This window comes from Sinohyriopsis cumingii, chromosome 6, assembly GCF_028554795.1.
Source record: "Sinohyriopsis cumingii isolate HCF-2022 chromosome 6, ASM2855479v2, whole genome shotgun sequence".
Classification (NCBI taxonomy): domain Eukaryota; kingdom Metazoa; phylum Mollusca; class Bivalvia; order Unionida; family Unionidae; genus Sinohyriopsis; species Sinohyriopsis cumingii.
The window spans coordinates 53,104,956-53,117,028 of NC_142966.1; the positions used below are offsets into that span (position 1 = coordinate 53,104,956).

Consider the following 12,073-nt stretch of genomic DNA (forward strand, 5'->3'; position numbering starts at 1 on the left):
ATATTTCCACGAGATCGAACAGTTAAATGTTATCCCATAGATAATTCTGATGGAGATATGTTTGATTTTATTAACGAAATAAGTAAAAACGATCCTGTGTCAGTATGGTTATTTCAGAGCTCTAACGACGAATCAGACATGAAAGAAAAAAATAAATTTGATCAGTTTGTAGATCAAATGGTGTTATTTATCGAACAGATCTTCTTCACGAGAAAATGAAAAATCTTGCACTGCAATATACTGATGATACTGACGAACTATTGAGCAACTGTTTTACTGTTTCGTCAGTTGCGACTCATTTTGCTAGAAAGAAAAATTCGTGGAAACCAACTAGGTTTGATTTTCTTGATGACATAGTATCCAGTTGTGTCGAATATGGACACGGCGGATTGTGGAATACTAAATACGATCATAAAGATGTTATTTCAGTTGATATGGTCGCGTGTTATCCCGGAAGTTTTCTCGGGATGGGAGATTGTTCTGTATACTTTAAAAGATTCGGTCATCCGACGCACGAAATGACGCGAGTATCGCTAAATGGACCATTACCGGATTTTGACCTGACTGGATTCGCTTGTATCGAGTCATTCGAGTTTGCTATGGGACTTCATCCAATTTGTTATGTTTGGTTTGGAAAACATTTTTCAGAAAAATGTGGACACCAATAATACTATTACGGTATATGCTTGATTGTGCGATATTAATATCGCTGACGATCAGCGAAGCAATTATATCATATCGAAAACAAACCGAAGTTTGGTTACCACAACAAAAGGAATATTCTGATGATTAAAACCTGGATAAAACTGATTATGGAAATAAGATCACAAAAGATCTTGATAGAAAAATAATTGGCAAGTTCACTCAAGGTGGATCATATCATCATAAACGACATTGTACAAGATTGATCATGGACGATGCTGAGTTAGATTTCATAATCGCTGATACAACGAATAAGAACACGTTTATAAGTCGAGAAATAGCTTTCTTGCCAAATGGAATAACTAGGTACAATTGTGAGCTACATGGACGGTGAGTCACCGCAGTTTACTCACTCAATATTTTCAATGTTAGCGAACGTTTCGATAAATCTATTATCGACGATAAATAAGGTTTCTAAATTTGCTGACAGAGTTGCTACGGATTCGTTTTATATAAGTAAAAAATATTCAATACTGTTAGAAAAATTAAGCATAGACGCTTGTGCATCGTGGGATTCGTGGAGAATAAAAAAGGAAAATATAATTAATTATTCCGAATCCGCTGATGTTGCGGTTAAAGATATTTACTGTAAAAAATATCAAACATTAAAACTATCGACGACAACTTCGTTGTTACCATCGGCGGTATACGATCCAATAACTAGACACAAAACAATTTATCTAAACGGACCTGGAGGTTCTGGCAAAACCACTCGAGCTATCGAACTTTTTCAGAATTCGGATATGATTGTGCTAACACCTACACACAGACTCGCCCGAGAAATGAAACAACGAGGAGTACAATCTTGTACTTATCACAGCTTCTTCCGATGGAAGGGTGATACATGGACATCTTTAAGGATGGGAGAAAAATATATTCCAAGGATCATAATATGGGATGAAATATGCACTGTACCGCTAGAAACATTAAAAATATTTCTTGATTGGTTATTAACAAGAAATACTGCTGTGATAATGTGCGGCGATCACGGTCAACCACCACCCGTAGTTGGACCATCTCCACATGATTGGCTAAAAAATTTCGTTGATTACTATGAAGAAATAACTGATGATCATAGAGCACTTGATGCAGAATTAAAGGAATTTAAAAAATTAATCAGACTACAACCGAATAAAATTCAGTGTGAGGTAATGCGCGAGATAATTTCAGAAACACCCATGAAAGACTTTCTGCAAACGTGGAGACCAAACGATTTGATAGTTGCAAGTAGAAAGATAGTTAGTGATACACTTCAACGGGAGTTGTTTCAGTTACATCGAGAAAAGTTTCCAACGTTGCCAGTTCCGTTATGTTATCGACCAGCATATACACGACGGCAAAATATTGACATTGATATACCAGGAACTTGACAGAGTCAAGGAAACAGAATCTTGTGTTGAATGATATTGTTGCAGTTGATGTTGATGTTGTTGAAGATGCTCTACGTGCTGATAAATCCCCGTGGACGCTTGGATACGCGATGACGATTCATTCATCTCAGGGATTAACTATTATTGATACAGTTGTTTGGATCGTTGATGATCGTATCGAATGGTCGAACTTAGTTTATCTTGCAGTATCTCGAGTTAGAAAAATATCTCAACTGCGGAGAATCGTCATGGACTCGTCAGTGATCAATGATGATATTGACGAATGTCAAAATGATATAATAAGAAAAAAAAATATCTGGTTATAAACAAAGTGACCAAAAAAAACGCGATTTTGATCTTGATGTTGATTTTATTCATGCGCTGAAAGAACAACAGAATAATAATTGTGCAAGTTGTAATTGTATAATGTTATGGCGGTATCTGAAAAATGATCCAAGATAATTTACCGTAGATACAAAAAATAACAATCTTGGTCATACACGAGAAAATATCATGTTGACCTGTCTTGAATGTAACCGACGTAGACGTGCTAGTTAAGTGATTTCGGTGGTAATTGTGTGTCATCGGGAATTATCTGTAATTGTTCACGTACAAATCCACGTTGAGGAGCAGTTGAATCCAGTCTGTAGATTGCGGGTCTACCAGTGGATCTTGTCACGGTGGATATCTTGTGCGTCGTAATACTCCAAATAGGATCAGTCGCTCTTTTTTTACCACCTTCAAGTTCACCGGGCTCATATAAATATCTTACAGTGATATTACCTAATACTGGCTGTGTTGAAAAATCACGTCGTTGTATTGGTATATGCGCTTTTGTAATTGCATGAATAGGTTTCGTGTTGGTTGTTCGAGTAATCTCATTATTTAATGCAGTTATCACATTTGGTAATCTTGCCACCCATTCACGAGATCTCGTATCCTGAATAAATTCCTTCGCATGTTGATATCCAAATAACCGCTCAGCAAGTGTTCGATTAAATCGTTCAACAATTGCCTGATCATGATGAATTGCAGTATGTCCTCGTCGTATTTTGACATTATGTTCCTTCATTAACGATGATACTGGACCAAGAAATTCTTTGCCAGGGTCAACTTGTAACAGCTGTGGCCATCGTAGACCACGTTGTGGTCCGGATCCTCGTTGATAAATTCGTTTAAACGCATAAGCAACTTCAGCAGCTGTCTTTGTTGACAACGGCTCTGCTTCTTTATATCTACTTGCAACATCAACAACGGTTAGCGCGTATTTGTACGTTTTTCTACGTACAGTATCATGTGGTAAAAACAGAATATCAGCTTGATGAACTTCATTAGGGACGCTGACATCGAAATACGCGTACTGAATTTGTTTCGGTGGTGGTAGGTAAATTTGCCATATTGCCTGTTTGGATAACCACTCTTTAGCAGTAACACGTGTAACTTTTGTTGCCTCGGTGAGTTTACTAATCGCTGCGTTACCTTTCCAGTATCCAATTGGTGAATAATAAATCGATTCCATTTATACATTACCAGCCCCTAGCGCAAATTTACCTTTCATCCCGGATCTTACTAAACAATTAGCTAATTTTTCTTTGATATTTTTATTTTTTATAGAATTTAGCGCATGAATTAATTTCACATCTGCAATATGCCTATGTTGTAGATCATTGCTTTTATACGCAACATCATGAGCATGACATGCTTTATCAATAGCGTTTATTGGTTCCTCGCCTGGTTTTGGTTAATCCTGATTATCAAGCCTGATATCGAGTCGAGTACCAGGACTGCAATAATTATATCCTGGTAGGTATTTTTCTACTGGGTATTTAGCCCACGGAGTCCCGGGTAATTTTGTTAATTTTACTGTAATATCACCTCCTGGGTTTTTTTGTGGGGGTTTTTTTGGTTCTTTTTTAACGCTGACTTTGTCTCTGACTTATCACCGGGAATAAATTTAAATTTCTTTGTACCATACCGGGTACACTTACCCGTAACCGCGAATCTGTTATTTTTTGTGGTAATAGTTGTTAGTGTATCCGTCGGGGTACGCGTCCTGCACTTCACACAATATAAATCCATAGGTATTTTATACAGCATGGATATAATTGATTTTTCAGCGACAAGAAAACAAGAACCTGTCAAGCACCATCCTGCGTTACCGAATTCCATCAGAATGATAATAATAGGACCATCTGGAAGTGGAAAGACACAGTTGTTACTTAATCTTATAATGAGATGGTTTCAGTGGGATAAATTGTATTTGGTAGCCCTGTCAGTTGATGATCAACGATGTTATGATGTGCTCAAGGATTTTAATGAAAACGTGCGAATAGATAAAGATAACGATGTTATCCAGTTTATAACCGATATTGATGAAGCACCATCAGTAGATTCCATAGACGGATTTATTAATAATTTAGTTGTATATGGTGATGTGATGCTGGACAAACAATCAAATCCAGCTAGGATTTTTTCTCGAGGTAGACATAAAAACACCGATGTCGTTTATGTTACTCAACGATACACACAAATACCAAAAGTGATCAGAGATAACTGTAATATTTTAGTTGTGTTTAATGGAGTTGATACACATACGTTGCGAAATATTCATCAAACTTGGTGCAGCGGTGACATGGATATAATTAAATTCAGAAATTTCTTTTCACGAGCGCAAGCTACTCCACATGGATTTATAACAATAAATTTGCACGATCCTTGAACAAGATATCGAATCGGACTTGATAAAATATTTGGATAAATTAATAGCAGCAGGGGGGTGGGACCTCAAGTTGGTTCGTTTTTGTAATATACTCGCCATTAACAAGTTTTTAGTTGGAGAAATAACATGGACTAACCCCAAGAGGGACTCTTGCAGGGACTCTTGGAGAGAGTCCTCTGTAGTTAGTTATTTTGATTTTAAAGTTATTAATCCCTTTTTTTTAGGAAGGCTTATTTCGGTTTTTGGACGCTTCCAAAGTCGGTCTGTTCGCCCCCTCTGCTGCTACTGATGAGGGTCTTAAACCGTACATTTGTGCACGGATGTGTTATGGACTGGTATACAACAATTGCAATGTTTTATAAATCGTCAACAAAACAATAGAGGTTCGAAGACTGATTGATCGGACTATATGAACTATATAGTTCGACATCTGATTTGATTACACTCTCCATATACAACATGATGAGCCGTGTTTATCCCAGTGCTAATATTCCTGGTTTAAAGTTTATCAAATGACAATATTAAATGTAAATATACTTGAGTTTCGTTTAGCATTGATTCCGAAAGGCGCCTGAATCAGTCTGGTGTGTATCTCGGTGGGTATTTAAAATATTTATAGAAATTGTTTGAGACTCTCTGATGCCAAATGTGCCGTAGAGAGTACAGGAAAGTCGAGATAGCAACTAAACGATTATATCCTTTTCATTATAATCATAGAAAACTTAGGAGTTACAAAGGAAGCATTTATATTGACTGTCTATGCAAACTGCCAACCAAAAAAGTCTAACGATCGCCATCACACTCCAGTTCAAGGCTGATAATTTACTCATTTGCATCCAAAAGTTAAAACCGTTCGTCAATTTATTTGAGTCTTATCTTGTTCGTTTGCGTTCTTCGAGAAACATTACAAGAAAGAACTACACGTTTTGTTGATTAATGTCTGAGCATCTTACATTACAACAAATTTTTAAAACAACCTTTCTGTCATTTCATAAAGCTAAAATGTTAAGAAAAATTGTTAGCAAATTTTACAATTAAAGAAAATAACAATAAATGTATCAGTATACATTATTAAATAAAGGCCTACTTGTGCAATACGCATAAAGATGTTTTAAGAGTCTTTTTCAGATTGTGGCTTCAGTTCCTCTATCAATTGTCCATACGGCGCTGGCCAGCCAAATATATAATCTGTCACAATGTTAGGAAGGAACTCAAGTGGTCTGTATAAATATTTTGCGTCTATTCCGATATAATAGTCCAGCTTTGGATACTCAGCAAACAGCGCATGCTCCATGGTCTCAGCGACGACTTCTGGGCGACGACCTTTTCGAGGATCTCTAATCAAGTTCTTCATTACTGTAAAGTAGTAAAAAAGCAATGATATTTGAAAACGTACTTCATAAGAAACGTAATGCCTACAATGGATCTGCCTTGATCGAGATCATTCAATTTTTTTATGGTTGCAAATAAGTGTTGTGGATGTTGATTGCCGATGTATGTTGCAATTGCGACATGATTCGCGACAAGCAAAAGACTCGATTGAACATGGCAACGGTACATACTTGCCTCTAACATTGTTATGTATATCTATATTGTGCGTTTAACTTTTTCCATGATCGTAGATTGCATGGGGGAAATTTGTATACAACTTATTACATAGCTAACTTTTGTCCACTTTTAAGTGTTGAACGCAAAGGTAATGTAAGTAAACCTGTTTATATGGCCTTTTGAACACTGAAGGTGCTAGACATAGAATGTGCTTAAGAATTTGATATGAAATGGCTTACAGCCTGGTCATCAATATTGATATGAAATGGCGTACATCCTGGTCATCTATATTGATATGAAATGGCTTACATCCGGGTCATCTATATTGATTCTTAGCATTTTTATAAGGTTTAAGATCAACAAAATTATTTACTCCTATCTTACTTTCAGTGATTGTGGAATCAGTTTTGCTTTTATTCAGGTATAATTTGAGAACAATTTTTTATAACAAATTGTTCATATTTTGAAAATAAAGTGCTTATTAACATTTTTTATTTTAGCATTAATTTGCGATTGCTGTGAATTCTTTCAAAGTCGTTCTGGAGCATACTATGATGATACGTTCCTCTTAAACTTTCACTCATTACCTTGGACAATTAAATTATTTGTTGAAATTATTTGCTGAATTTTAGTAAGCTTGTTGGTTTTGCTTTTTCTGTTAATAAGATAAAGACCAAAGAGTCTTAACAATATAATGAAATTATCTCTCTTTAAAAAGCGAATAGGCATTTTTGTAAATACATGCCCAATTTAAATAAAGACTGAAACAATCATAGACCATTTTTAAATGTAAGTAATTAATAAAGTTGTTTAGAAAATGGGCATACAACATTAACTTTTACCACAGTCATAAAAGGTTCTCAAAAATGTATGCGTAATCTTTAATTAAGCACTGAAAAAGAATACTGTCCATAAATGATTGGATTGTTTTTCCTTAAAACTTTTACTTGTAATTAGGGACAAGTGTCTAAAAGGTATCAATCATTCTCGTCATAGTCACAACATCACAGAGATCAACATATAAAGAACGGCAATTATAATGGTATGTCACTGACTTAAACTATTCAAGCATTAAACCGAAATTGGATCTTAACCGTGTCAAAACTTAATCCTAATGCAGTGCTTTCCAACCTTTTTGACACCATGGGCCACTGAAAAATGTTTTTCTTGACGCAGAGGGCCGCAGCAGAAAACTGAAATGCAACGACTATATAGCTGCTCGAGCTCTGGCGGGCCATTTAAAATCAGCCCGATGGCCTCGAGTTGGACAGAACTGCCGCAATGTATTTACTAGCATGGAAAGGTCATGTTCTCAATGGATGACAAGCACACATGGCAACTGTGTCCCATGGGTTTGCCTAAGTCTCATGTATGGCCTGATATGAATGTATACAAGTTTATGCAAAAAGTGAACTTAAATGAAGGATTCTGCTAATTGTTCATTAGTAGTGCTTTAAACGTATATGATAATAAATACCTTCACGTATTCTAATTGGAATGCACTGGTATATTCTAAGTGGAACAGACTGGTATACTATCAAGTATTCTAATTGGAATAAATTTTCTGTAATTTTGTTACGAGACAAAGATATATTAAGTACCAGGTTACAGTGTCCACTGTAATGGGATCGTCTTTCAATCTTATCTCGTACTTATTTATCTCGAGTCTGAATCTGAAAGCCCTTCAGATATTTTAGTTCAACTATTATCTGGATTCTGTGAAGTCCGCATTAAACAGTTCATGTCAGTATCAGTCTTCCTCTGTAGAGTCCTCATTTGTCACCTGGAAAATTGTTTTGTGAGAAAAGACCACAACAGGATGTACACAAGCTGGATAAATGAGTCACCTTTTTAAACTGTCACCTTTCTCCCATGACCCCAGTATACTGTTAGTCAAAGGGCCCCGGACAATCACTAACATTTGTCCTTGTCATTAAAGAGCACTGTGTATTTCGAGACACTAGGTTCGGTTAACATTTTAATTTTTTTATCCAGACACTTATGACTTAAATGATGAAGCCGTCTCCGACAGAAAAATGACTACCATATTAGGTAAGTGATACAAAAATCTTTTGTCCATGAGTGTTGATTATATTTTATGATAATGAGCTGCAAATAGTTGTCTAGTTGGGTTTGAGTTCGAGAAAATGAACCGTTTATATCGTTTGGGGCAATTTTTCTTTGGATGATTAAGTTCGATAGATCATGTTGCAACATAAGAAATGTGCGTTGTGTTGCGAGATAAGTCAAGTGGGTTGTGGTACAACTTAAGTCACGTGGGGGGTATTGTAACATGTAGTCGTAGAAGAGTCTTCCGGGTGTATATAAGGAGGTAGAGGAGAACGAAAACAGTTATTTCATTCCTATTTCATATTATATTCTTGTTATTATTGTTATATTTTCAGTCTGGAAAAGTAATTAATGTTGTGTTTACATTTTTTTGAGAGAGAAATTGTTTATTTATTTTATTTATTGGAATTGCAATGAGCTGATAACTATCTGGACTAAAATCGGTTCAATGATTATTGTGAACTTATTCAGAGGAGGTCTGGACAATGTAACTGTAATAATCAACACTATTGGCACTTCAGTACATTCAAGGCTATTGGTACATAAGGACCTTAAAAACGAATTTATTAGGAACACGCTATTCTTTCGAAGTTGTGAAAAACGTTTAGAGTTTTTTTTTGCGGTTAATTCACAATACACTAAGTTCCTCTTAGATTTTTATCGTATAGCTAAGGCGATTAAATTACTTGTTAAGCTTTACAAAACATATTGGTTTTGCTTCTCTTTGTTACTCGTACCAATAATGAACACAAAACATGTAACTGTTTTGATGTATAAAAAGGTATGCATGTTATTTTATTTCAAAATACGTAAACAGCTTTTTTAAGGCCTTTTGCTTACATCGAATAGTACACAACATAATTTTCTCTTATTGTGGATGATAATTTTACCATTTTACATGCTCTGCTCTCGTTATGATTCTGCGTGTATAATCGACAAAAATGCTTCAGAATTAACCGAAATTCGGCACTTTTGCCTTGTCCCTATTCTGACAAATGCATTCTCTACATCTACATTCGTATGGAGATGCAAACACTGTACGTTGCCTTTCTGATGACCAAATTTCAATCACGTCAGATGGGATAAATAGTTTTAATTTCGTCTAAAACATTTGGAACTTCTTTTTGTTTGCGTAAACTAGGCTTTTACTCTAAGCATATAACTCCGTATTAGAACCCTGTGGTATTCTTTTGCAGCTGGATATCCGCATAGTTTGACGAAGATTGCATTTTTAAATAATACCGATTAAAACCAACACAAACATTTGTATAATCCCACTTAAATAAGATTTGATCCCATACGTGAAATGTCACAACTCGTTATTTTCTTAGAAATTGCACATTGTTAAAGACTGGAAACAGTAGAATGGAACCTAGGAAAATGACTGATACAGTAAATAACCGAAAAACTACTTTTATGTCAGATTATGCACGCTATGGATTTACTGAACATTTGACAACAGGGCGTCGGTATGACATCTGGGAGCCAGTATGACAACAGGGCGTCAGTATGACATCTGGGAGCCAGTATGACAACATAGCGTCAGTATGACATGTCAAGAACGACCTTCTTTAAGCATTCATAGACAGCATAGTTTTAACGGGAACGAATGAAAGAACAGTTTTTAATGCAACCAATGATATAAAGAGTGAACATTCTAAACTGCTTTGACTTGATTAATTTAACCATACTTGGAAGTGATTGCTTAATATTTCGTTTGATTCAGCCAGTTGTCAAATGCTCATACGATGTGTAAACCTACAACTACTTCCAACGTTATTTCACGACATAATGGAAGTGGCTGAGCTATGTTCCGATCGACTGCACTTGAGTAAATAAGTAAAGTTTCAATGGGAAAAAAAACTTGTTACAATGATGACTTGATTTTATATCTCTTCTTGCACTAGAAGATTAGACGCACATTCTATTCTGTTTTGAGTGACAGGAAAGTCGACTCTGCAATCGTGATTGGACTGTGTTTGTTTGATTTTGGAGATTAATTTGTATTCATTTCATTTCAAAAAGCCTCTATTAAGGGCGTTATATAGTATGGTTTATGCCGTCCGTATGTCCTTCCTTCCATCCATCAATTTGTTCTGTTTGTCCGGTTGAATACTTTCCAATGTCTTGGGGAGATTTTAGGAAACATTACCCATTCGTGCATTTATATCCAGATTAGACGTTTAGTCACCTAACAGTTTCGAATCTCTCCGGTTTCATGGTAAAGGTCATAGTAAGTAATAATATAAAATGTCACATGTTCCCGTGTATGGGCTGAAGCTTTATGACGAATAGAGATATCTGGCAAAACTTCATCCGGATATACGTTACAGGTAAATACAGTGTTGCTCAATATAACTAGGATTCAGAACTCGTAGGTCGCGTTCACAGGGACAATATAACTTTCTCAGCAGTTTATGTGGGACAGATTTTATTGTCTGATATTGAATTATAAAACTGTACATTTTGTAGTGGAACATACTGTTTTTGCAGCAAGACTAGGCGATGTGGTGCCTACCCTAGTCCTCCTATTACCCGACGGTGTAGGTCGAAGCAAGAGACTGAGTTTTCACCAGCGTAAGTGGGCCATATTACAGTACGACTGAAAGTATTTGGACTCAGTATGAACATAATAGAATGCTGCGAACCATTGTTAGATCTCAATTTACTAACTCATGTCCACAGCAGCGGAAATGTAACTTTTATCTGTTTCTGTTGGATCTTTCTCACTTTAAGACTGTTGGACATATTTCAACTAAACTTTTCAGCAACACCAAATAATTTTACGGTGTGTAACGTACATGTATTTTAGTCAGGACCCCAGTTCAGACGGCAAGGTCAACACAAGAGATTCGTGACCAGTTTCTGTGTTTCCCTTTTGGCTTTTAAACTTATGGAAATAATTGAAGGACCAGACATGTCGCAAATATACATCATGACTAAGATGTTTGTCCTATACGCTCCTACGGTCATGGAAAGGAAATATTAATCGAACAATTTGCGTTTCTAATTGCTAGGTATGGAACTATATTTTGGTGAAACATAACCCTTATATAGTCATGGATATAAATGAGTGTCATGTAGAATACGTCACTACCTTAAAAGTTCAAGGACATGCGAATTGAAAAGTCACAAGTAGGACATAACAATCTTTGAGTATCCTGAACTAATACAAATAAGGGTTTGACGTTGGAAATCAACATCAACTTACAAAATTTTTAAACAATAAAGACGGAGCGTCGATTACATTTTTTTGCTTGTCCATTGTCACCTCTATTTGCTTACGTAGAAGAGTTTAAAATTGACTGACCTTCTCTGGTTATATTTCCTCCGTAGAAGCACCTCACGTCTTCGCTTTCAGCTTGGAATGCCTGGATAAATAAGGCACGAAGTTTTTCAACATTGAAAAGATTTGTAGCAAATCCTCCTGGATTGATTGATTGCACCAGTACACCCGACCCGTATAATTCTCGTCTATCAAAGAAAACAGTTAAACAAATGTAATTGGTACAGAAATAATTTTCTTTGATAACAAATATTTGACAACAAAGGTAGCAATGATAGTAAGAGTCAAGTAAGTATTATAACGTACTAATACGTAATACATTATACTTTCAGTCGGGAAGAGAAAATGTACGCAGTACCCAAAGTTGATATGACCTTT

The 12,073-nt window shown here is 35.9% G+C and overlaps 1 protein-coding gene across 1 annotated transcript in view; it reads right to left on the bottom strand.

The window, feature by feature from the left end:
* Positions 1–4,622: 4,622 nt before the first annotated feature.
* Positions 4,623–12,073, bottom strand: part of LOC149796941 (retinol dehydrogenase 16-like) — a 34,674-nt gene continuing 27,223 nt past the window's right edge. Inside the window, exons 4-5 of the mRNA XM_089961623.1 lie at positions 11,720–11,883; positions 4,623–6,147 (exon numbers count right to left, since the gene is read on the bottom strand). Of these exons, the coding sequence (XP_089817749.1) occupies positions 5,903–6,147; positions 11,720–11,883 (409 nt within the window). The 3' untranslated portion in view covers positions 4,623–5,902. The remainder of the gene's footprint in view (positions 6,148–11,719; positions 11,884–12,073) is intronic.